The 25,670-nt window shown below is 50.7% G+C and overlaps 1 protein-coding gene across 6 annotated transcripts in view; it reads right to left on the reverse strand.

Moving 5' to 3' along the window:
* ARHGAP45 (Rho GTPase activating protein 45) overlaps positions 1 to 25,670 on the reverse strand; it is a 49,247-nt gene that overhangs the window by 5,148 nt on the left and 18,429 nt on the right. Inside the window, exons 3-22 of one of the 6 annotated variants that reach the window (XM_043979118.1) lie at positions 23,872 to 24,015; positions 20,592 to 20,676; positions 20,000 to 20,072; positions 18,890 to 18,962; positions 18,189 to 18,332; positions 17,363 to 17,427; positions 17,109 to 17,219; positions 16,623 to 16,703; positions 15,952 to 16,155; positions 14,825 to 14,962; positions 13,340 to 13,530; positions 11,859 to 11,986; positions 11,670 to 11,756; positions 11,346 to 11,444; positions 10,217 to 10,380; positions 9,834 to 10,022; positions 8,083 to 8,220; positions 5,834 to 6,060; positions 2,859 to 3,081; positions 216 to 312 (exon numbers count right to left, since the gene is read on the reverse strand). In XM_043979118.1, the coding sequence (XP_043835053.1) occupies positions 216 to 312; positions 2,859 to 3,081; positions 5,834 to 6,060; positions 8,083 to 8,220; positions 9,834 to 10,022; positions 10,217 to 10,380; positions 11,346 to 11,444; positions 11,670 to 11,756; positions 11,859 to 11,986; positions 13,340 to 13,530; positions 14,825 to 14,962; positions 15,952 to 16,155; positions 16,623 to 16,703; positions 17,109 to 17,219; positions 17,363 to 17,427; positions 18,189 to 18,332; positions 18,890 to 18,962; positions 20,000 to 20,072; positions 20,592 to 20,676; positions 23,872 to 24,015 (2,661 nt within the window). Of the gene's footprint in view, positions 1 to 215; positions 313 to 2,858; positions 3,082 to 5,833; positions 6,061 to 8,082; positions 8,221 to 9,833; positions 10,023 to 10,216; positions 10,384 to 11,345; positions 11,448 to 11,669; positions 11,757 to 11,858; positions 11,987 to 13,339; positions 13,531 to 14,824; positions 14,963 to 15,951; positions 16,156 to 16,622; positions 16,704 to 17,108; positions 17,220 to 17,362; positions 17,428 to 18,188; positions 18,333 to 18,889; positions 18,963 to 19,999; positions 20,073 to 20,591; positions 20,677 to 23,871; positions 24,016 to 25,670 lie in introns of all 6 variants that reach the window. The other 5 variants (XM_043979116.1, XM_043979117.1, XM_043979115.1 and 2 more) reach the window with 5 other exon arrangements.

Below are 25,670 nucleotides of genomic sequence, written 5' to 3' on the forward strand. Positions count from 1 at the left end.
AGCACCATCATCCAATATCCAGGCCTGCAACATCAGTGTCTACCCCTTCCTCCCTATCTCACATTCCACATACCCAATAAGGGGCCGAGCTTACTTTCCCATCTCTCATCTACACCCCTTTCTCTCCCTCTCCTTTGATCACCTCCCAACTCCTCCTCACCAAGGGTTGATACTGCCTGCCCCAAGTACTGACCATACAGGGGGCTCCAACTCACCTCCATATGCATCTGTTTGGTAATCTAGTTCAGGTGCTTCTCTGTTCTCCTCCAAGAAAGGTCTCTCACCCCCAGGATGCTGGGAAGATGGTCCATCCTAGAGAAGTTGGGAGTAGTGAGGAGAGCATCACATCCCTACATAAGGCCAACTCCATCCCAAAGAAATTTGGGCCCATACTTTGATACAAGAAACCCTCTCCATCAAAATAGATGGGCAAAAGGGGCAGCTAGATGGCACAGTGGATAGAGCACCAGCCCTGGACTCAGGAGTACCTGAGTTCAAATCCGGCCTCAGACACTTAACACTTACTAGCTGTATGACCCTGGGCAAGTCACTTAACCCCAATTGCCTCACTAAAAAAAAAAAAAAAAGATGGGCAAAAAAAAAAAACAAAACAAAAAACTGGGGCGGCTAGGTGGCAGTGGATAAAGCACCGGCCCTGGATTCAGGAGTTCCTGAGTTCAAATCCGGCCTCAGACACTTGACACTAGCTGTGTGACCTTGGGCAAGTCACTTAACCCCCATTGCCCCGAAAAAGAAAAAGAAAGGGCTGCCTGGGACATCATGGGATAAGTGACTTGTTTAGGGTCACAACCAATATTTGTTAATTATCCACTATGTGCCAGGCACTGTGCTAAGCATTGGGTTCCCTCCCCCCACCTCCAACAAGTCTTGCACCTGTCAGAGGCAGGATTAAACCCAAGTCTTCCTGACAGAGGCCAGCTCTCTCTTCATTATACCACACTCTCCCATCCTAAAGACACAGAGAGAAAGTGCTCTCCCCAAACCCCAGAGTTCCCCAGAAAGGCTGAGACTGACAATTCAAGGTCCTTTCAGAAATCAGGTATAAACGTACATCTCACACCACATACTATGATAAGGTCAAAATGGGTACATGATTTAGACATAAAGGATGATACCAGGGGAGTATGGAATAGTTTACCTGTCAGATTTTTGGATAAGGGAAGAATTTAGGGACAAACAAGATAGAGAGCATGGTGAGATGTAAAATAGATAATGTTGATGATATCAAATTGAAAAGTTTTTACACAAATAAAACCCAATGCAACCAAAATGAGAAGAAAAGCAGAAAGTTGGGGAAAATTTTTTTACAGCAAGTATCTCTGATAAAGGTCTCCTTTCTTCAGACAAATCACATTATTATTTTATCCAGAAACACACACAGCTACAAGGCAGCAAGTCCAGCCACTATAATGAAGATGATGGCCACATCTGCACTGGCTGAGCTCAGCTCTTCCCTGCCCTCCCCCTTCCCCTCAAGGAGACGGATAGACAATCTAAATTTCTGTGGCATCTGACTGCTTACAAAGTGCTTTTTCACAAGGGCCCCCTGAAATATGAAGCATGAGTGTTATCACCCCCATTGAACATGAAATAATCAGATTGATTCTGTATCTTTTTAAATTGATCCTCTTTCCACTTAGTTCATTTTGTCCTATAACTGCCTTTGTTTCTAAACTTCATTGAGAACTTCAGCTGCTCTGTAATGGGTTAAGTTTAGAACTCCAGTTCTCTTGTTAATCACTGTTCTATTCCCAGTCAAGGAAACCTGTCAGCCTAGAGGGATGTCTGCTTTGTTATCCAGAGATGTCTGGTCCCCTCTCTAACCTTACAGTGGCCTCAAGCAATGAACATTTCTTAGTCTTAGAAGAGGAGGGGGTTGTCACCAGGCCCTCACTCCCTGCCAACAAATGTCTCTAAAAACTTTTAAAAGAGGATAGCCATTCCTTACCTCGGGGTCTTAGCTTTGCTGGGGAAGCTGAGATCCTATTTCTTGGTAAATTTATGTTTTATTAATAAATTGTGCTCAGAATTCTGTGCCTCTTGTTGCTGTTTAGTTGTTTTCCATTTTGTCTGATTGTTCATGACCCTATTTGGGGTTTTCTTGGCAAAGATACTGGAGTGGTTTGCCACTTCCTTCTCCAGCTCATTTTACATATGAGGAAACTGAGGCAGACAGGTTAAGTGACTTGCCCAGGGTCACCCAGCTGGTAAGCGTGGGTGTTCAAGCACAGCATGCCAGGGCTATGATCTCCAGATATCTACCATCCTCTGGACAACAAGAAGGGGATGGCAGAAGCTGAGGAAAAGCTGCCTACTCCTACTCTGTCTCTACTCTGTACTTCTGGGAAAGGTTAGGGATGCTCTCTGTCCTTCCATTCTAAGGAGTTGATGAGACAATGTGGAAAGCACTGAACTGAGAATCACAAGCCCTGAATTCAAATTTTCCCAGAGATGGGATCACAAGCGAATCATCCTAACTCTCTTAGTAGAGTGTCCTCAATGTCTTCATCTGTAAAGTGGGAATAATAATGATATAACTTACTTCACAGGGTTATTGGGGGGGGAAGAGAAATGATAAACTTGAAAATGCTACAAAAATGGGGACTTAGCCTTATTACTGTTATTATGATATGTAATATTAATAAAGCTAATCACCATTCCTATAGGACACAGGTGGTCAGGGTGTAATATGTTCTACAGACAGAAAGTATCCAAGGACCCCATGTGACTCTGCCTGGGGAAACCTGCCCCACTGTGGCCTGGCCCTCCCTCCTCCCATGGAGCCAGCCATGGCAGGAAGGAGCACGAGACCCTGGATCCCTCCCAGGCACACCTACCTCGTTGTTGGGGCTCTCTTCCTGCACCTCCCCAGCTGGGATCTCAAAGATGACTTCGTAGAAGGAGATGAGGGTCTCCACAATGCGAGCCTGGTGCGGGTAGTCCACCAGTGAGGAGAGAGACACGGTGGCCTCAGTGGGCCGAGGCCGTAGGAGAGTAGGCCCAAAGACAATGCCCAGGTTGCCAGGAGTCATCTTATTGTCCTGCTCCACCTCCACAATCCTGCCCCAGGGGAGAAGATAACAGATTAATTATCCTTCTTTGTAGAAAGGAAGGCATACCTGAAGAATCCTAGAGAACCGACTGAAAAACGAGGTGAAACAATGGACAACTTCAGCAAAGTCAAAGGATATAAAATAAGGCTTCATAAATCAGTCCAGCAGAAAGAGATAGAAAGAGAAATTGCACTTAAAATAACTGCAAACAATGTAAAATACTTGGGTGTCTACCTGCCAAAACCAACCAGGAATTACATGAACAAAACATTCTTTTACACAAATAAAGTCAGATCTAAACAATTGGAGAAAGATTCAGAAATATTTATGTAAGAAAAATGATAATTCTACCTAAAGTAATTTACTTATTCAGTGCCATACAAACCAAACTACCAAAATTTTATTTTAAAGAGTTAGAAAAAAAGGACAAAATTTACCTAGAAGAACAAAGGTCAAGAATATCAAGCAAAGCAATGATAAAAATGTGGAGAGAGGGGCAGCTAGGTGGTGCAGTGGATAGAGCACCGGCCCTGGAGTCAGGAGTACCTGAGTTCAAATCCAGCCTCAGACACTTAACACTTACTAGCTGTGTGACCCTGGGCAAGTCACTTAACCCTAATTGCCTCACTTAAAAAAAAAAATGTGGAGAGAAGTAGCTTGGCTATACCAGATGTCAAACTGTATTACAAAACAATTATCACCAAAAAAAAAATTGGACTAAGAAAGTATGGTAAATCAGTGTAACAGATGATAGACACGAGTAAATGACCACAGTAACCTAGTGTTTGATAAACACAAAGATCCAAGCTTTGGGGACAAGAAGTCACTATTTCACAAAAACTGCTAGGAAAACTGGAAAACGTTTTGGTAGAAATTAGGTATAGACCAACATCTCACACCATATACCATAAGGTCAAAATGGGTACATGATTTAGACATAAGGGCGATACCATAAGCAAATAGCAAGACTATCAAATAGTTTACCTGTCAGATTTTTGGATAAGGGAATAATTTAGTACCAAACAAGAGAAAGAGAACATTGAGAGATAAACAAAATGGACAATTTTGAATATTTTAAATTAAAAAGGTTTTGCAACAACAAAATCAATGCAACCAAAATTGGGGAAGCAGAAAGCTGGGGAAAAGATTTATAGCAAGTATCTCTGATAAAGGCCTCATTTCTCAAGTATATAGAGAACTGAGTCAAATTTATAAGAATATGAATCATTAATAAATGGTCAAAGGATCTGAACAGGCCATTTTCAGATGAAGTGGTCAAAGCTATCTATAGTCATATGAAAAAATGCTCTAACTCACTATTGATTAGAGAAATGCAAATTAAAACAACTCTAAGCTACCACCCCATACCTATCAGATTGGCTAATATGACAGAAAAGGAAAATGATAAATGTTTGAAGGGATGCAGGAAAATTGGGACACTAATGAACTATTGGTGATCCAACCATTCTGGAGAGCAATTTGCAGCTATGCCCGAAGAGCTATAAAAATGTGCATATCTTTTGACCCAGTAATCCCAATATCAGGTTTATACCCAAAAAGATCAAAGAAAAATGGCCTATATGTACAAAATTATTCGTAGCTGCTCTTTTTGTGGTGGCAAAGAATTGGAAACCATGGGGATGCCCGTCAGTTGGGGAATGGCTGAACAAGTTGTTGTATACACCTAAGATAAATTACTATTGTGCCATAAGAAATGATGAACAGGATGCTTTCAGAAAAACCTGGGGGGGGGGGGGAGGGAAAGAAAGAAAAACCTGGAAAGACTTAAATAACCTTACATGACCTGATGCAAAGTGAAGTGAGCAGAACCAGGAGAACATTGTACACAGTAACAGCAATACCATATAGTGATCAACTGTGAATGACTTAGCTAATCTCAGAAATACAATGATCCAAGAAAATGCCAAAAGATTTATGATGAAAAATGCTATCTGCCTCCAGAGAAAGAACTGATGGTGTGAGTGCAGACCAAAGCATACTTATTTTATTTTTCTTTGTATTTTTTGTGGGGGATGTCTATGTTTTCTTTCACAATATGACTAACATGTATAATCTATATCAAATTGCTTATCTTCTCAATGAGGGGGAGGGTAGGGAAAGTGGGAGTCAATTTGGAACTCAAATTTTTTTTTAAAATGAATGTTAAGGGGCAGCTAGATGGTGCGGTGGATAGAGCACCAGCCCTGGAGTCAGGAGGACCTGAGTTCAAATCCGGCCTCAGACACAACACTTACTAGCTGTGTGACCCTGGGCAAGTCACTTAATCCCAATTGCCTCACCAAAAAAAAAAGACATAAGAACTTTGCCCAGCCCAAGGCCAAAGGATTTGTGACAGATCCTTTGCACCAAAAGATCTATAATGAAATGAGCTTCCCGCCTCCTGTCAGAGAGGTCACTGGACTCAGGGTACAGATTACTGAGACATGTTTTTTGGACATGACCAATAGGGGGACTCATTTTGCTTAACTGTACATATTTATCATAGGGGGGTTGTTTTTTCTTCTTTTTTCTCTTTTTCAATGATGGCAGAAGGTGGAAGAAAGAGAAAACACACTTTTTTCAACTGAAGAAAACATTCTCACCACACACTCACCTCCCAAGTGTCCCTGACTCCAAGTCTGGCATGTATCATTGTGGGGTGGCAGCCTTCCCTTCCTTCCTCTGAGTAGCTGGAGAGCTCCCTGCCCAACCCCCCCCCCCCAACTCTGCCTCCATCACTGGTCCTGCTCCTCCCTCACCTGCGAAGGTGCCGAATGAGGTACTGCAGTGTGGCTTTGTTCTCCACGGGCAGCTCCTTCATGAGGTCCCGGAGCCTGCTCGTCATGGCTTCTGTATCCTGCTCCTTGTCTCTGTCCGATTCTGATCGGCCCCGAGTCGCCTTGGCTTCTGCCTCAGCCTTCAGGCTCTCCTTGGCCAACCCCATGAGTTCATGATACAGGCGGAAGGAAAGGATGGGCTCGGGCAGCTGTGGAAGACCAGTGAGGTGTGAGGGTCCAGAGGCCTGCCATAGCTCCCACCAACCACTGACCCCCTTCCTCATCCTCACCCTCATTTCTCCAGCATTCCTCAGTTTACAAAGCATTTTCCCCACAAGACTACCATTGCCACTTTACAGATGTGGAAACTGAGGCTCAGAAAGCTATCACCACTTGCCTATGGCCACAGAGCTTCTAAGTTCTTCAGGTCACATATCTCCTGAACCCTCCCCCCCTCCCCAAGTCAAGTCATCTCTACCTCACCATCATGATGTTTCTCGATAATTTCTATGGCAGATTAAGCCTTACACAGAGCCTGCCTTCTCAGGAATGCCTACTCTTCCAAGGGCACATAAACTGGGAGCCCACCGCCACGGGGGATCTTTGACATTCAGGAGTGCCACTGACCTCCTTCACACTAGTCTCATTAATACAGTGATTACATTACCCAGGAAGAACAAAGAGCCTGCCATACAACTCAGTGAGGGAAGTTATGAAATAAGAAGAGGCCAGAAGAAAACTGAAGCTCAGTGACATCAAAAAGCACCAGAGCTTGGATCTGAACCCAGGCCTCCTCTTCCCATTATCCCCAGAGAGCCTGCCAGCTCAGCAAGAAGGCAATGAGGCACTGTCTCCTGGGCCCCCACACTGGACTAGCCCTCTGCCCCACAACAAAAGCAGCTCAGAATGTCTAATGCAACATCCTCAAAGATTACAGAACCTGGTGTCAGAAAGGGCTTCGGGGCCTCTGGCCAACATTCTGGAAGACTGATGGGTCCACCAGCCTCCATCTGCGCATCGCCACCACCTTCCAAGAAAGGACTCCCTGCCCCAACTTTAGAGCAGTTCTCACATGGCCTTCAACCAGCTAGGAATCTCCTGAACTGTCCTATTATCTCGTCCACAAAAACCTGTCAAAGGGTTCACTGAACCATCAATGACTGTGATGTGAAAACAAAAAGGAGAAATAACTTTAAAAATAAGTTTTGGGGCAGCTAGGTGGCACAGTGGATAGAGCATTGGCCCTGCAGTCAGGAGTACCTGAGTTCAAATCCTGCCTCAGACATTTGACGCTTACCAGCTGTGTGACCCTGGGCAAGTCACTTAACCCCAATTGCCTCACCAAAAAAAAAAAGTTTTGTTGGAGCAGCTAGGTGGCACAGTGAAGAGAGCACTGGCCCTGGAGTCAAGGGGACCCGAGTTCAAAATCACTCTCAAGGGGCAGCTAGATTGTGCAGTGGATAGAGCACCAGCCCTGGAATCAGGAGTACCTGAGTTCAAATCCAGCCTCAGACACTTAACATTTACTAGCTGTGTGACCCTGGGCAAGTCACTTAACCCCAAATGCCTCCAAAAAACAAAATGTTGAAGTCCAGAGATGCTCTAAGACAATGGTATTCTCTCCCCCCACCAAAGATGCTTTCAGATCACTGCATTCTTCCCAACTCTGATCTATATTCTAATAACCCTGCTCCCCAATCAATCAATAAACCTTTATTAATGCCTTCGAAAAGAGAGGGGAGAATCAGTCTGGTGTGATTTGTCCTTTGCAAAGCCATAGAAATGAGCACTCTCCTTTCTAAAATTCATCACAGCTTGAGAGAATCCACCCCTCCCACAAACATTGCAGGATAGCACCTTTTCATCTGCCAGTCTTGGGACCTATTTAGGCATGAGAGGGAGTCCCTGTCTTTCTACCCTGTGTCCTGATGAGCTGATTACAAGAGCTAAAGCAAGACAAGTTCTCAGAGGTCACGTAATCCAACCGAGACCCAAGGAGCAGTGGGAGATAACCTAGTTTTGAAGTGGCAGAACCTCTTATGTCTGAGGCAGCCCGAGGCAGTGTGTGGGGGTGGGGGTGGAGGTGGAGCACACGTGTTAGCTTATTGCAGGTCAAGTCAGCCTGACCCCTTCTGCTCATCACCCTTGGGGCAGAATGACCTGGAGCCCATGAGGTGCCTGCAGCCCAGGAAGGTAGAGGGAAGGTCACCACCCGTGGTGCCAAGGCTCACCTGCCGCAGGTAGAGCTTCAGGACGTTGCTGATGTCGTGCGGGGAGGCCTGAGACAGTTCCACCAGCTCTTTGCCATTCTCAAACGCCTGGCAGAGCTTCTCCACCCTCGTCTTCACCCCGTTGACCCGGTAGATCCCCTGTGTGGGCCAGAGCAGAGAAGGTCAGAGCTGGAAGGCATGCTGGCCCCAGAGTGGGCAGGATCAGTGGGAGGAAGGCAGCAGGACCACAGACTGTGGAGTCCAAAGACCTGGGTTCCAATTCCAGTTCTGGCCAAGCATGCACTACCCAAGGGGCCTTGGACAAGTCCCTTCATTTCTCTAGAAGGTTGCAGGCCATCATCTCTCTAGCCCCCTCTGCTGAGAGCTGATCCCAGGACATCTCTGCCAAAAGGTTGCCCTGGAAGCAACCCCAAGCCCACATCCTACGTGTGTTTTCACGAGGGTGCTAAGCAGCCAGATGGCAGCAAGCACAGCCTTAGCTTGGTTGGGCTGATCCTCAAGAGGGCAGCCATCAGGCACCTCAGACCAGTCCAGCACATCCCTTGACCAGCAGGCACATCCAGTCCAGATCTCATTTCCCATGACCAAACTGAGACCAAGAGAGGTTAACGAACCTGCCTAAGGTCACAGAGACTGGAACCCAGGTCCTGTGCTAGGAACCCACCATCTCCCACCTCCACCTCCCAAATACCCTGGTATTTGGTGACTGCATTGTCCGTGTGCCCCTCCACCAACATAAGCTATGACCCCTCCTCGGCTCTGGAGGGAGGATGTGGGCCGACCATCATCCTGTCATCAGTAGTATCATTGGTGCATAACTGCACAACCAGGTTACTGTCACAGTGAGAGATCTGGTTTCATTGCTTTATTATTATATTTCCATAGCACCTCAAGGCTTTCAACATGAGGTAGTCACCTCTACTTTAGAGCCTAGGAAATCTTGTCCAGGACAGTGCCTTAGCAGGCCAGGATTAGAACCCAAGCCCAGTGCTGCTCCCTCCAAGGCCCTGAGGCTGAAAATCTGCCCCTGGACATCCAGCCAGAGCCAGCATCAAGCTGGGGCTCAAGTCAAAAGCAACAGCCCCTGTGGCTGTACCTTCCTTAAGGCAGCCTTGGGAGGCAGTCAGTATAAGTATTATTCCCATTTTACAGATGAAGGACCGGAGGCCGGGGAAGGAAAGCACTGTCAGAGGCAGGATTCAAACCCACAGCTCCTGAATGCCAAGACCACCCCAACTGTGCAGTGGATATAGCGCTGTGCCTCGAGTTCAAATCCAGCCTCAGACACTTAGTGTGACCCTGAGCAGGTCACTTAACCTCTGCTTGTCTCAGTCTCCTCAACTATAAAATGGGAATGATCACAATAGCACCAACTTCTCAGGGTTGTTGTGAGGATCAAATGAAATATCTGTCAAAAGGGCTCAGCCCAGGGCCTGGTACAAAGCAGGAGCTTAAGAAACTCCCATTTATAAAGTGCTTTCTTCACAACATCCCCATGAAGAAGGAAGTACCAGCATTATGAGGCCCATTTTGCAGGGGAAGAAACTGAGGTGCAGAGACAGCTCAAGTGACGGCCCATCACTATCAGGGCCAGGATTCACACCCATGTCCCCTGACTCAGTCCCACACTCAGATTCCTACCAAAGCACCCAGGCCCACCCAGCTGGCCTCTGCTGACCTCTTCAATCCCGTCCCTTGGGGCAGACCCTCCACTCCAAAGGCACAGACCCCCAGCACCCAAGGGGCTTCACCTTGGTCCTGAGTGCCCGTCTCTCAATTTCCGACAGGCATTTCTTGATGATGAAGGGGATGCCATCGCTGGTGCCCTGGGCTGCCTTCTGAAAGTCCTGTCCAAACAACTGGAGCTTGCCCTGCAGTTTCTTGTGGCCACACTGGATGGCCAGAGTCTCCAGACACTTCTTGTGACATGCCAGGCAGCACTAGGAAGAGAGGACGAACGCCATTATGTCACACCATCGCCCACAAGCCTGAGGAGTGATCTTCTGATCTACGCCAGGGCCTCACCTCACTGACATGCCCTGCCATTACCACCCCACGCCCCCCACCAGGACAAGAGCACCCTCCCTAAGGGGAAGCCACCTCCACTCCCAGCAGGTCCAAAGCCCCTCCCCACCTCCTCGCACTCGGCTCCCTGGAAGTAGACGTAGCTGTTGCATTCACGGCACTTGGAAGGAGTACGCAGCTTCCGAAGTCGGTGAGTCTGGGCTGCCTTGGAGAGCCCCACATTTCGGAAGGGGCCGGTGGGGACCGGGATCTCGGGGGCAATGCCATTGAGGTCTGCTGAGGGGGCAAAGGTGAATCAGTACCTCCCACCCCGACTCTCTGATTTGATGCCAGACAGAGGGCAGAGACAGTTTCAGAACAGTACCTAGCACACAGCAGATGCTTACTAAATGCTTGTTTAGCTGAACCAACGGCTGCTTCTGTGGCTATGTGGCCTGCCTTTATACCCCTCAACCAGCCTGGATGCGGTCACTCTTTAGTCCTCCTGTGGCTCAAACGACCCCTGGCCTTGCCTGTCTGACACCCCTGGGTGGCGCCCACCCTCCTGCAATGGTCCCCTCCCCTGGCTCCCCAGCTCTGTGCCACTGAGCCAGGCCCAGAAGGAGAGATTCCCCAGACAACAGAACTCCTAGTGGGCTGGCCAAGAGCTCCCACTTAGAGAGCTCTTTATGGTTCACAAAGTCTTATCTTACAATGCTGGAGGGCTAATAGCGCAACAAGGTTCATCCCCATACATGAGATGAGGAAGCTTCTTTCTCGAACCTACATCTCTCTCTCTCTTTTTTTTTTGGTGAGGCAATTGGGGTTAAGTGACTTGCCCAGGGTAACACAACTAGTAAGTGACAAGTGTCTGAGGCCGAATTTGAACTCAGGTTCTCCTGAATCCAGGGCTGGTGCTCTATCTACTGGGCCACCTAGCTGCCCCTCAAACCAACATCTCTTGACCTAAGGCCAGTGGTCGATCTGCTGGAGTGCACCTGGAATAGGGTGACAAACCCCTCAATAGGCCCCAGTAACCTCCGCTCTGTCAGGGGCTGGAAAAGAGGCTTGGCGTGCCCATCCACGTTAGCCATGCCCCTCTAGGGGAGTCTGGCTCTGAGAGCCTCCTCTCCTCAGGGGCCCAGAGTCATGTGATAGAATGAGAGTCCCAACCCCACCTAGCTCCTTTGTCCCCCTCACTCAGTTACTCCACCCCTTGTTCTGCTCTCTGGGGGAAGGCAGGTAGGACTCCCACATACTCTGTTCAAATGTGGTTGAGTTGCCCTCCTTTTCAGCCAATTCCTCGCTGGATGACATGGTGCCACTGGATGAGGTCCGCTCGATCTTCTGGAAGTCCCCTGCTGGGAACCCGCCCCCCCGCCAAGAGCTCACGTTATCCATGTGACCTGTGCCTAGAGACACCATCTTGGGGCTCCAGGAGACTGGCCCAGGGAGGTGAGTGACACCTGACAGTCAGGCTCAAGGGACTTTAAAGCACATAAAGATGAGACCCCGTCTTGCTTCCCAGCACGCTTTAAAGAGCACAGGGGGACTGAGCAAGTTCTCAGAACCTTTTCTGTTACCTGCACCAGTGGCGCTGGGGTCCAAGCTGCTATCCGAGTCAGTCATGGAGATGGGCCATGACTTATGGACCTGGTGGCCCCGCCCACCTGGAAAGGTACCAAGGCCATAGGGAGTTGTGGGCCAACACCAAACCCTCCCCACCCCCCACCTCAAGCAGTGCAGCCACAGGAGCCAAGGTCAGAACTCACCTCGCCGGTCCTTAGGAACTGCCCCTCCATCAGATCCTCCTCCCTCTCGGGGAGGGCTGGCACCCTCTGTTCCACCGCTCACATCACCGGCATTGAAGCTGGACTTCCTCGCCCGGACCAAGGGGGACCTAAACAGAGAACCCAAGAACAGTTACACTCAGCAGTGGGGGAAGGCCCAGACTTAGAGACAGTCAGAGCTGGAAATAACTTCAGAACATGGAACCAAGTACATCAGGGCTGAAAAAGAGCCCAGAATTTAGAACGCTGGGGCTGGAAGGGCGCTTAGAACATGGGAGGGACTTCTGAGATCATCCAGTCCAATCCCTTCTCCCCTTCCCATTTTATAGATGAGATAAACTGAGGCCAAGAGAAGGGAAGTAGCCTGCCCGAGAAAACAGCCAATATAGCGTAGTGGCTCAGTGGAATCTGTGTAATGTACACATCTCTACACACACACACACGTGTAGAGCGAGATGACGGTTTCAATATAACCAATTTCCAGTGTAATCCTACACATCTGACTTTCTGCATTAAAAACATTAATCTGAGAAGAGGTCCATGGTCTTCACCAGAAGTCCAGAAAGGTCCAGAAGCCAGGGAGGGGTGGGGTCCTGGGCTTGGGACCCACTATCTCACGATGAGGGGATTCTAAATGCCTCCAAACTCACCACCACATTCAACATTCGCTAAAAACCAAACCCAATGGCCTGAGAGCCCAACCTGATTACTTGGGTACCCCTCACTTCTGTTTTTTTGAGGCACTCGGGGTGAAGTGACTTGCCCAGGGTCACACAGCTGGTCAGTTGCTGAGGCTACATTTGAACCCAGGTCCTCCTGACTCCAGGGCTGGCGCTCTGTCCACTGCACCACCCAGCTGCCCCAGTCCTCCTCACATCTGTCAGGAGCCTGGCTTTCCCCTGCTGTAACTCTTCAGGTATGGAAGCTGGGTGTCAGAGCAGACAGAATGGCAAAACAGGAGTCAGGAAGGCCTGAGTGTGAATCCTGCCTTACAATTTGTGTGACCCTGGGCTAACAAGTGACTTAACCCTCTCTCAGCCTCAGTTTCCTCATGTGTAAAATGGAGAAAATAGCAGCATCTGCCTCTCAAGGTTGCCGTGAGGGTCCGATGAGCCAGTGCATGTGCTCTTTGACCTTAAAGCCTATGGGAATGAATACTGCCTGGTGGGCTACAGGACAGAGGACAGAGACTAGAGCCCCACACCGAGATCTGCAGCTGCTCCCCACTGTGCGGGCACATCGCTGGCTTGCAGCTTTCTGCATGTACAGGTCGCACGGGGAAGATCTGAGCACATGTTCCTTCTGCCCTGGCTCCAGAGCCCTGTGAGGCCTGGGCTATGAGCATCTATAATTAAGACCCAGACGACTGGGTTCCCTTTAGCAAGCAGTGCCTGGTCCCGTAACCCTGTGGAGCTGAGCCACGTGGGCAATGACCCAGGTCTGGGGAGGAGAGCGGGCCGTACCAGGTGTTGTGGGACACATAGGGCTCAAAGTCGTACTGAGTGTCTGGCTCGGCGTCCCGCTGAAGCTGCCTCACGTGGGAGGCGTACTGCTGCCCCGGGTCATACAGCTTGCTGCTCTCACACATGGTTTGGAAGTAGACGGGCAGTGGGGCCGTCTGCATGTGCATGGTCTGGTAGTAGGAGATGGTGGCCTGTGGGGTCCAAGGATGGGGAGAGGTTAGGGAGGTGGCTGTGGGGGTAGTTCTTGTATATAGGGAGATTGAGATAGACACACAGACACAGAAACCCAGAGACAGAGACTCAAAAGACACAGAGATCAGAGATGCACATTCACATTCTCTCTCTCTCCCCCTCCCTCCCCCCCTCTCCCTTTCACTTCCCCCTCCATCCCTTATGCACACATATACAAGGATCAGCAAATAAATACCTCTTGAGCATCACAGATTACCCAAGTCTTTCCAGTGAGAGCCAGGGCCTCCCTTCAGCCTCCCCGTATCTTCCCATCTCCTGGCCTCTGTGTGACCCAAACCTGTGTCCTCAGCTCTCCTCTCTTCCCTCTCTACACTTTCCCAAGGGTTCGACAATCACAAATAATGTGGATGGATCTAAATCTCTCGATTTGGCCCCAGTCCCTTCCCTGAACCCCCATTCTGCATCTCCAGCTGCCTTCTGAACACCCCCATGTCGGTGTTTCACCAGCCCCTCAAACTCACAATGGTCAAAGCCAGACTGCACTTCTCCTCTCCTAAATCTGCCAGCCTCCCAACTGCCTTCTTCCTGCAGATGGCAGACAGCGCCAGGCTCCCACTCCCTCTGATCCCGACATCTTGGACCGTTCTTCCTCCCACATGGATATCTAAACTCTAGCCAATTTATGCCAGTTCTACCCTCCCAGTCTCTCTCACATTCATTCCCTTTTTTCCACTCCTGTGGCTCCCACCCTAATTCAGATCTCCACCACTGATTACCTGAACTATAACAAGTCTCCTAATTGGTCTCCCTCCTCCTACCCATTCTCCACACAGCTGTTGATAGAATCTACCTCAAGCAACAGACCTGATCAGTCACTCCCTTGCTCAAGAAGCATGAGGGGCTCCCTATTTCTGCTGAGACAAAATGAAAACTTCTCTGCTTGGCATTTAAAGCCCTTCTCAATCTGCCTCCTGATGACCTTTTTAGAAGTACTTTCCATCACTCTCCTCCATATACTATGCTCCGGACAAACTGAACTCTTAGCTGTTCTGTGAGCTTGACCCTCCATAGCCCATCCAACACATGGAGTCCCCTGGGCCTAGTGTCCTCTTCCTTCTCCACTGCAGTGTCCAACCATGAATGCTCAGCTTCCCTTAAGGCTGGGCTCAGCCCCCTCCTGCAAGGCTCCTTCCTTCATCTCCCTCACACAGGACCCTGTATCACTCTCAGCTGCCTCCCACCACAGCCCCCACCCCAGGAGGGGCTCCCAGGCCGGCGCCTAGCGGTACTCACCGACTTGATAATTTGGTCACTCTGCTTTATGACCTCCTGGATCTGACGTAGAGCGTTCACCTTCACGTCCTCCAGCTCTTGTTTCTGCGTCTTGGCATCGGCGATGCAGGTGCGGTACGTGGCCATGGCCTCTTCTGCCTGGGGTGGCGCAGGAAGATGTGTGACCTGCTGCTCAGCAGGGGGTCCCACACGTCTCCCCCCCCCAGGGGACCCCAGGACAACTGTTACCCCTCAGAGAAGCCCCTTCAGGAGCTACTCACTAGGCATACCCACACACAACTTTTCCCAGGGAGAGACAAGGCCCAAGCCAAGCTGGAAATAATCACAATTTAGAGTTGGAAGGGACCTTGGATGCCAACCCCCTCATTTTACAGAGGAGGAAACTGAGGCCCAGAAAGGCTGAGGGATTCACTCAGGTCACAAAGACAATGTCTGAGATGAGATTCGAACCCAGGTCTTCCCGACTCCTACTATCCACTACACCATGCCACCTCCCAAAGACAGAAGCAATGGTTGGTGGGACTCTACCCAATGCTGAGTAGAAAACCACTAGGATGTCTAGTCTATTCTTTTAACAACATAGCACGGGGCAGCTAGGTGGTGCAGTGGATAGAGCACCGGCCCTGGAGTCAGGAGGACCTGAGTTCAAATCCAGCCTCAGACACTTAACACTTACTAGCTGTGTGACCCTGGGCAAGTCACTTAACCCCAATTGCCTCGCTGAAAACAAAAACAAACACAAAAACCAATGTAGCACGATGTAGCACAATGCCTGGAACATGGCAGGTGCTTCATCAATGCTTGTTGACAGATGATTGAATCTGATACACGCATCCACTGTTCCCAGTTGTGCCCCATATCGTCAGCCTCCTCATCTGCACCTTGCTCTGACCCCTGGCAGCTTGACATGTGATGGTCCTAGCCCTCCCCACCCCAAGTCCTCCCTTCTCCAGGCTCAACACTCCTAGCTCCTCCGACCCTCTGGGGGCCAGAAGGGGAAGGGGAGGAGGGAGAGTGCCCAGGGAGAGGGAAGGGCGCTGTGAGCTTCCCAGGCTGTCTCCCCTTCTCCTGCTCCTTTCCTTTGCGGGCCCCAGCCTTCCTGCCCAGCCAGCATCCTCCCTCCTCACCTTGTTCTTGGCTTCTTCCTCCAGCCTCCTCTTTTTGTCCAGGGCCTTTGTGGCAGCACTACTGGCCCCACTGCCTGCACTAGCCCCGCCGCCACCGCCCTGCTCCTCCTCGGCCTTGACAGTCAGATACTGGGCCTTCTCGTAGTCCTCACAGCGCTGCATATAACTCTGCTTTGCCTTTCGAAGGTTGCTCTCTGCTTCTTGCTGAGGAGGAAGAGGAGAAGGCTGAAGGGGGCCCCTGGGCAGAAGTGAGCAGACTCTCCACTGCCTGGCTCCCTTGCAGTCTGCCAGAGGGACAGGGGACACAAGGCTGCCTGGGCCTGGGCAAAAAGTAGGCACTGGATAAATTCAAGAATGCCTAAAACGCCAGAAGAGGAAGAGTCTCAGAGGTAACAAGGTCCAGCCTTCGCAGAGCTCTGAGCCTCTGTGTGAACGCCTCCAGCCCGCTCCCTGCCTGACGCAAACGGGTGATGGGAGTGCCCCACACTGGCAGCCAGGGCCACTGACTCTGCCCGAGTCAGTCAGTGACTCTAAACAAACCCCTCCCCCTCGGTGACTCCCATTCTCCTCCTCTGTAGAGAGAGAGGTCCCACTAAGTGGTTCCCAAGGCCCCTCTGAGTCCTCCTGGACCCCTCCCTACCCAGACAGGGCACACAGAGCTTCTCCCCTACCAGCTTCCTCTGAGCCCGATGCCACTGGTCCTTGATCTCCTTCCTTTTCTTTTCATGTTCTAGACGCCGCAGGGTCAGGGGCTAGGGAGGAAAGAGACACATATGCAGGGGTTGGGGAGAGGACAGCCCCAGCCCTAGCCCCAGGGGGATGCTTCTCAGGGGGCCCCACCGAAGTGGGGAGTTGCTGTGGCCTAGGTAGGGCAGGGAGGGGCTGTCCCCGTAGCAGGCCGTCACGTGCTGAGGCCATGCACACCATTCTCTATCCTCAAGGACAACTGGTACCCCCAATGAGGAGGGCACACCTGTATAACCAGAGGAGCCACCTCATGACAGTGAAGAGGACCCTCCCTCTCCCCAGCCCCCCAACCTCCATAATGGGCAGGACCCCCAGGGTTCAATTCGAAAGTCCAAGTCATTGACTCCCCCAGCCCAGACTTGAGGTGAGGTGGATGGGGAGGGATTGGGGGGGAGGGGGAGGGCTCCTACCTGCATGAAGGTCTGGTTCTGCAGGGTAGCCACCACCTGCAGCATTCCATGGCTAAACTCCATGTCCTGCTCTAAGGCCAGGGAATAGATGGAGAGGAAAGGCATGTGGGGCTGCAGAGAGAAAGGGCCCGGTCAAACCCAGGAGGGAGGCCCCTCCCCAGGGGACTCACAAAGCCAGCCCTCCCCCTGCCCCCCCCCACAAAGGTCCCACCCCCATCCTTGGCTCCAGGGGGTCATCGATAGCGTCCACCCACCTCCTGGGTGATTGTCTGTTTGCAGCTGTTGACGATCTTCTGCAGACCTTTAGCAAACTCCATCTCTGCACAAGGAGAGAGAAGGAGGCAGGAACTGTCACTCCTCAGCACCTGAGGCTACACAGGCGCAGAGGGTAGGTGGGCCGCATCTCAGGGCCCCAGGGACACTCATTCTTTGGACTTCACTTCCAAAGTCATTTGGAAAGAGCTCTTGGATGCCGCCCACAGGATGCAGAGTCTTGAGCTGGAAGGAGTTCTAATGATCACCGAAGCCAACCCCTCTCATTTTTCAGAAGGAGAAGACTACACAGGCAGATCTGAACCCAGGTTTCCTGACTCCAAACCTAGTGCTCTGTCCACTAGGCCGTTGTCAAAGGACCGAGGGAAAGAGAAGTGTCCTCCTTCTCAAAGTATGAGCATCCTGAGCCCCACCCCGAATGAGTGACCTCTGTCCTCCACCCATCCTCCACTTTCCACCCACCCTCCAAGGCGCCTTCCCCAACCGCCACTGCTCTCTTCCTTTTCTTAGGTGTCTGACCCCTCTGATAAGGCACATTCCGATTTCTGAGTGTGGTGTGATGTAGAAGACTGGCCTGAGATCCCTGCCAGTAACACATTCTGGAACTTTGGCCAGGTCACAACCTCTATGGCACTACTCAGCTTCTTAAACTGTAAGATAAAGGAAAGCACTTCCTGGCCCTGACATCCTGTGGCCCTTCCAGGACTGACTTTCTAGGGTTCTTCTTAGCTCTTGCATTTCCTTAAGTCTATCATTCTTGTCTCCTCTTATCTCCTCCAGGGGAATCCAGCATTCACTGGGTCTCACCAAGCATCGTCCGCTTCTCCAGGTAATAGATGAGATCTTTCATATACTTGGCGATGTTCTTGGCGTAGTGCAAGGCCACATCCACACCCCCCTCACAGCGCTGCAGCACCACATCCACGTCCACGTCGTCTGCCAGTAGGCAGCCTACACCCAGGAGACCAGGTTTTGAGGGAGCCTCCCCCATGAGCTCCTCCCAACCTCTCCCAGCTCCCCAACTGTTCTTCTCAGAGACATTTTGGGAGCGAGTAAAGAAAGAACTCTGGAAAGTGCTGTGCCTCTCATCCATCATTAGGCCTACTCTGCCCTCCCACAGTGACCCCTGTTCTGATGACCTACTCCTGAGGGCAGGTGTTGGTGCCTACCTCAGACCAGGTATCTGCTGAGGCAAAGAGCCCCACCAAGTGCCAAGTCTGGGGCTCTGCCCACACAAGATGCTGGGAACGAGATTCGGCTGCCAGGGAGAGAGACCACCCTTCCCTCACTGCTGAGCCCTGTACTGCTCCAGTCAGAGGCTGCCACAGTGAAGTCAACATCACCAAAGACCACACCTGCCCCGCAGGTGTCTCCACCCAAACCAGGCTTCCTAACACTGGCCAGGAGCGATGCACCAGGCCAAGAGGCCCGGGGGTTCTCTTCCTGCCCAGGACCGGGATCCTCCCCCAGACCAGCCCAGATACCCCAGATGGAGCAGGCCAGCTTACCAAAGGATTCGGCACCAGGGGACACGCTATCTGTGCACTGCCCTGAGAGGCCCCCGTAGAGGTTTTCCATGGACTTGGGAGAGAAAGAGAGAACATGTTACATGGCCCCATAAGGCAACACGAAGCAAGTCTAAGGCACCCATGCTGGAAGGCCACCCAGAACCAGGAACTCTCCCGGACCAGTCCTTTCAAGTAGGTGTGTGTGACCTCGACTGCTCTGTACAATACCTGTGGGAGGCCACGGGTCTGGAGGGCTGACTGGCCCCGTGTTTGAGACATGGACCTCGGGTAAGTCACTTCTATCCTCTTTTCTCAGCTCTGACATCCTGTGATCTAAAGGCACTTCTTAGTGCTGACATTCTCTGTTCTAAGGTTCCCTTTCCAGCTCTGGCATTCTCTGTTCTAAAGGTCTTAGCTCTGATATTCCATGTTCTAAGGTTCCTCCTGGATCTGACATTTTATGTTCCTAGGTTCCCTTTTCAGTTTGGACATTCCATGTTCTAAGGTATGTTCTAGCTCTGACATGCGGTGTCCCAAGGGCCCACCCAACTCTGGCACTAGTATTAATAATAACTGCTAACATATACTTAACACTTGATTGTCGGCATCACTTTCCCATGAGGTAGGTGTTGCAAGTACTGTTCCCCCCATTTTACAGATGAGGAATAAGGCTCAGAGGTGGGATGACTTCTCTTGGGTCTCAAACCTACTGAGCGGCAATAGCAGAATTCGAACCCAGGCTTTTCCTGACTCCAAGGCCATTATCCTTCACACTATACCAGGTTGCCTCTGTGCAACAGGGCCTTCCGAGGGTGACACGCTCTGATCCACACCATCTTCTAGCACTCATGTTCTATGCACGATGTTCGATGTCCCTCAGAGACATATAAAGAGGGAATCCAAGTTCCCGGCATGTGTGTATCATCCCAACTGACAGAGTAGAAAACTGAGGCTGGGGGGAGGAGCAGCGGTCTTCTTAGGGTCCCATAGCGGGTGATCCAATGACAAAGGCAGGCCCAGTATCGAGGCTTCTGGACCCATGTCTATGATCCAGCATCCACCAAGATCGAGACCCCTCTGACAAGAAAGTAAAGGGCCGGGCCCACTTACCTGGTTCTGGTCACTGGGAGGCACAGAAAGGAGGGTACTGATGTCCACCTCGCCCATGAGGAACTCGGACACACTGGACAGAGAGAGGGGGCAGAGAGCCTGGTAAGGAGGCCAACAGTCCTGAGGAAGGTGGGGCACAACCTCCTGGGGCCAGCAACAATCTCATACCATTATTCAGTGCTTTGAGATCCGCAACCCTGTCTGATCCCGGTAACAGGGAGGTAAGAGGGATTTTATTATCCCCATTTTATAGATGAGGAAACAGAGAGCCCAGAGGAAGGAAGTGACTGACCACAGGATCAAAGATTTTTAGCTAGAAGGGACCTCATTTACCTCCTCCCCAACCCCCAGTCATTTTACAAAAGAGGAAACTGAGGCCCTAAAAGGGAAGTGACTTGCTTACTGTCACGTCATGAGTGGCAGAACCAGGATGGTATCGGGCTGACCGACTTACAAATCCTCTAATCTTTCTACCTGAGCCAGGGTGTGAGCAGTGGGAGGGGAGGCCTCCTGGCTCAGCTCCCAAGCCAGAGATCCACCCCCTGTTCCATGAAGGGAGGCAGGGAGGACCCAGAGGGCCCCAGTCACTCACGTGCTGCTGAAGGACACTGCGATTGTCTCCAGAGCCTTCTCCAGCTCCCGCTTATCAGATTCATTGTTTGACTCATAATGGAACCCTGGGGGGGAGGGGGAAGGAGTCAACTTTCTCCAGGGAGCCCCTTAAAGTTAGTTTAAAGTGCTGTCTTAACCATCCAGGGCTGGAGCTAACCCCAACTGACAAATAGGGAAGCAGCCCAGCAAAGCCCCCCGGCCCCCCAGGACCGGCTGTGCTCCCGGAGAGCCGGAAACCTCTAAGTGGGGGGGCGGGGCCCCTGACCACACCAAGAGCCCCAGAGCACATCCAGCCCAGCCCTGGACGTGTCAGGTTAACACTGGATCCTGGTATTTGATCCCCCATGACCCAAGAGGAGAACTGAGGCCCCCAGTGCAGGGAGCCAACCAGCTTCCTCCTGCAGAGGTCTTCTTTCCTCCCCTCTCCTTGACTGAACCCCAGAAACCGTTTTGTTGCTGCTGTTCAGTCATTTCAATCTAATCTCACTCTTCATGACCCCGTTTGGGGTTTTCCTGGCAAAGATACTGGAGTGGTTTGCCATTGCCTTCTCTGGCTTATCTTATAGATGAGGAAACTGAGGCAAACAGGGTGAAGTGACTTGCCCAGGGTCACACAGCCAGTGAGTATCTGAGGCCTCATTTGAGCTCAGGTCTTCCTGCCTCCAGGCCCGGCACTCTATTCACTTCATCACCCAGCTGCCCTGACCAGAAAGCAGATGTCCAGAGAAGCTGGCACCCCACCCCTGACACCAAAGACAAACAGGTCCCCCCATGGTCTGGTTGCCCCTACGATGGAGGTGCTTCCTATAGGCACAGTTACAGACACACATCCAGGAAGCCGGGCCTGAGATGACAGTGTAGTTGGACCTACACCTGGCCCCTGGGCAGGGACCGAGGGGAAAGGCTCACTCCTGCACTTCCTCAAGAAAGCTAACAAGTTCCAGAACTCTGGGATTCCCTTCCCAAACCCAGTCATCACCATCAAGGCAATGACCTTGAGGGCTCAGCCTGTGTCCCAAGAAAGGAGAGATGTCCCTCCCCACTCCCCCACCCACGGCTGCCCTCCATCAGTCTGCTAAGAAATGCAGAGCCATGGGGATGCTCCTGCTCAGCAACAAGCCATGTGCAAGCCCCATCAGCCCCTGAAACTCAGCGTGCCCAACACCAAGCCCATTCGCTCGCCCGAATGTTTCTTGGCTGCTCTAGCCCCTGCTTTCTCTGCATTCTGGGTTCTGAAAGCCTTTGGTTTTCACTGTTTCTGGCCTCCACACAACCATTCATTCATTCAGCACCCAGAGCTCCCACGCTTGTAACCTCCCAACGTCCTCTGACACATCACTAGTCCCCCTTCTCTCAAAGCATCTCATCCAGTCTTGTCACTGCTGCCATGGATGAGACTCTCTCTACCCACACCCTCTGACCCCTGCCAGGGGCTCCTGTAACAGGCTTTCCTCATCACCCACCTTCACTTTCTCCCTGTCTCCTGACTCATTCCCATATGCCCACAAATAGGCCTTCTCACACCCTCTTACAGCAGTGGCTTCTTTTCCTCCCTTCCCCATCGTCACCACAGCTAGGCTCTCCCAAAGTCACTTATTCTTGATGCCCAAGGCTCCCCACTGCCCTCTCAACCCTTGGCCAATTCTACCAATCCCTGGAGAGCTATTCTCTCCAGGGTCACCAGTGACCACACAATCAAGGTCTAACTAGGGACACTACGGATCCTTTGGATCCTCTCTCTGCCCTCAGCATTACAAGTGTCCCCATCTTTCAGTGGGTCCTCATCTCCTCTGCAATGCCTTGGAGTGGGTGATCCCCAAGTGACTGTCCCAGACCCTCCTTTCTCTTTCTCTCCTCTGCCCTCTGATGATCTCATCTATGGCCATGGCACTAATTACCACCTTTATGCAGATGACGCCCAGTCCCTGAGCACCCTTTGGAGCTCCAGACCTGCATCTCCTGCTGCCAACCAGACAGTAAAAGTCCTCTGGGCACCTTCAACTCAACATATCCAAAACCAAGCCCATCACCTTGCAGCTTAAGCTCTTCTTTTGCCTGTGGCATCTACTACCACTCACCCAGAGTCCTTTGTCCATAACCTTAGGGCTGTCTTTGCCGCTTCCCTCTCTCTCACTTCTCATATACAACCAGGAACCACATCCCATCCACCTACCCAGTATGTCTGGTGCCTGTCCATCCCTTGCTGCCCCCAGCCTGGCACAAGTCCCCATCACCACTCTCCTGAAGTATTGCCTCCTGACAGGTCTTCCCACCTAAGTGGAGTCATGTCACTCCCCTGCTCCTAAGTATTCTGTCCCTTCCTGTGGCCTCTTGGTTAAAGTTCAGAATCTCTGGCTGGTCATTCAAGGCCTTTCTCAGCCTGGTGCCTCCTTACTTCTCCAGCTTCATCTCTTACAATCCGACCAGCTTAACTCTGTCCCCTGCATGTTCAATATGCCACCCCCTCCTGCCTCCATGCCTTTACTTCCATGTTCACAGAATGCTCATTTTCCTTCCCTGCTGCTGTCATTGGGGTGAGGTCATGACTTGCTCTGAATTGGATTTAAGTGAGGGAAGGCTACACAAGGTCACCAACCTCACTCTCTACTCCCAAACCAACTGGATATATATCAGGATGACTGGAGATGGCTCCGGATGTTTAAGAGGTTAAGTGACTTGCCCAGGGTCATACAATTAGTAAATGTCTGAGGTGAGAATTGAACTCAGATCCTCCCAACTTCAGGGTCAGTTCTCTATTCACTGCGCCACCTAGCTGCCCCAACCTCCTTCCTATGTCCCTGCTGGATTCTAATCCTTCTCTGAGAAGCTTTCTCTGCTCCATAACACCCTTCTCCCTGGGAGTTCTCAGAATTACAAGAGGGCAGGTCTCTAATAACATACTACTCCACATGACAGTTGTCTACACTAGCATCTTCTTGCCCTACTGGACCCTAAACTCTATGAGGTGAGGGATTAGGGTCCAGATTTTTAGTCTCCCTAAATGCTGAATGCAGCATGCAGACCGTAGATGCTTAATAAATGTCAGTCCTAACTCAGGGCTTATGGCACTTCCAGAGAAACAGGCTCTGAAACCTCTGGGTCTTAGGTCATCCCAGTCCCAAATTATCCTCTGTCCACTTTATGCCCACCCTCAACCTGGGGAACCCTGGCTCAGGTGAGTCAATGCCAGCCCGAGGGCCTGAAAGGTCACTCAGAAAAGCCCTTCCCCTACACCGCACCCCTTTCACCTCCCAGCTCACCTTTGACCTTAGAGATGAGTGTCCCAGCAGCAGTGAGGGTCTCTAGAGTGTTGAGCAGAGGGTACTTGCTGATGACCTGCCGGAGGACCCTCAGGACTTCACCCAGGCACTCGTGGGCCAACGGGCGCCGGGTATCCAATTGCTCTGAAATCAAGAAATATCAGTGACATGGCGGGGGGACTCCCAGAGGAGGTGGGGGGGGGGGGGGAGTCCAGGGCAAATTATGGGCCACCTAGCTGATAGATACATAGAAGAGAGAGAGAGGGAGAGGAAGATGGGGAGGGGAGGAAAGGAAGGAAGGAAGAGAGGAAGGAAGGAAAGATAGAAGGAGGGCAGGAGGAAAGGAAAGGGACAAAGAGAGAGAGAGAGAGAGAAAGAAAGAAAAGGTTTGATCTTCACAACGCTATCCCAATTTTACAAGTGGGGAACTAAGGCTCAGAGATCTTGCCTCTGATCACACACCTCCCAAGTGTTAGAAGCAGGACTGGAACCCAGGTCTCTGCTGACTTCCAGTCCAATCCTCTTTCTACTAGGTCACAAAGGGCAAGAGGAAGGAATGGGGAGGGACATCTGGATAATGAAAAGAAAAACTGTGGGTCTTGTTAAATTGCTAAAGACCTTCCTCTTTGGGCAGGCAAAGCCCTTCCCCCATCCTCCTCGGGGCTGGTTGAGTGGAAAAGTACAGAATCAAGAGGGTACAAAGTAGAAAGGAGGCAGATCAAACCAGTCAAGAACGACAGGAAGAGCTCTGCTGGCCTGAGGCTCACAACATAAGTGCTGGCTTTTCTAGAGAGATGTAAGGTTTGCTGAGAGTTTCCTTCACAATAGCCCATGTATTATTTACTCCCCACTTGAAAGAAAATGAAACTGAGACTCCAAGGAGTGAAAGGATATTTGGCCCAAAGCTAGTAACTGGTAAGACAAGATCTGAATTCAGGTCTTCTCACTGTGTGTGTAGATCTCTTTCGCTGTGCAACACTACATCTCATGTTACTAGTTCTAGTTCCCAATTTGCCAACAACTCCTTGTGTGATCTAAGCAAGTCCAGCCCTCTCTGTGAGTGGCTGTTCTCTTTCCTGCAAAATGAGCCCGTTAAAATCAATAATCCCAACGGTGTTTTCAACTCAAACATCTCTGTATGGTCTAAGACAACCCCCAACCCATTCCCAACCCCGCCAACCCCCAGCTTGGAAACTGTCTGTGCTAAATTCAAAGAATTACAGAATTTCAGAGCTGTGAGGCACCTCTCAGCAGTCATCTAATCTAGGGCTTCCCAACCATGGAGTCTTTGAACTTTAAAAAATATTACCATAACTATTTTGGGGGGGCGGCTAGGTGGCGCAGTGGATAAAGCACCGGCCCTGGATTCAGGAGTACCTGAGTTCAAATCCGGCCTCAGACACTTGACACTTACCAGCTGTGTGACCCTGGGCAAGTCACTTAACCCCCATTGCCCCGCAAAAAAAAAAAATTTACCATAACTATTTCAATATAACTGATTTCCCTTTTTGTTTGTTTGTTTTTGCTGGGCAATTGGGATTAAGTGACTTGCCCAGGGTCACACAGCTAGTAAGTGTTAAATGTCTGAGGCCGGATTTGAACTCAGGTCCTCCTGACTGCAGGGCCGGTGCTCTATCCACTGCGCCACCTAGCTGCCCCTGATTTCCCTTTTAATTCTATGTTTTTTAATTTATGCATTTAACAACATGATTCTGAGAAGGAATCCATAGGCTTTACCAGACTCACTGCCAAAGGGGTTTAAGGATACAAAAAAAGGTTTAGAATCCCCGAAATAATAC

This window comes from Dromiciops gliroides, chromosome 1, assembly GCF_019393635.1.
Source record: "Dromiciops gliroides isolate mDroGli1 chromosome 1, mDroGli1.pri, whole genome shotgun sequence".
Lineage (NCBI taxonomy): Eukaryota > Metazoa > Chordata > Mammalia > Microbiotheria > Microbiotheriidae > Dromiciops > Dromiciops gliroides.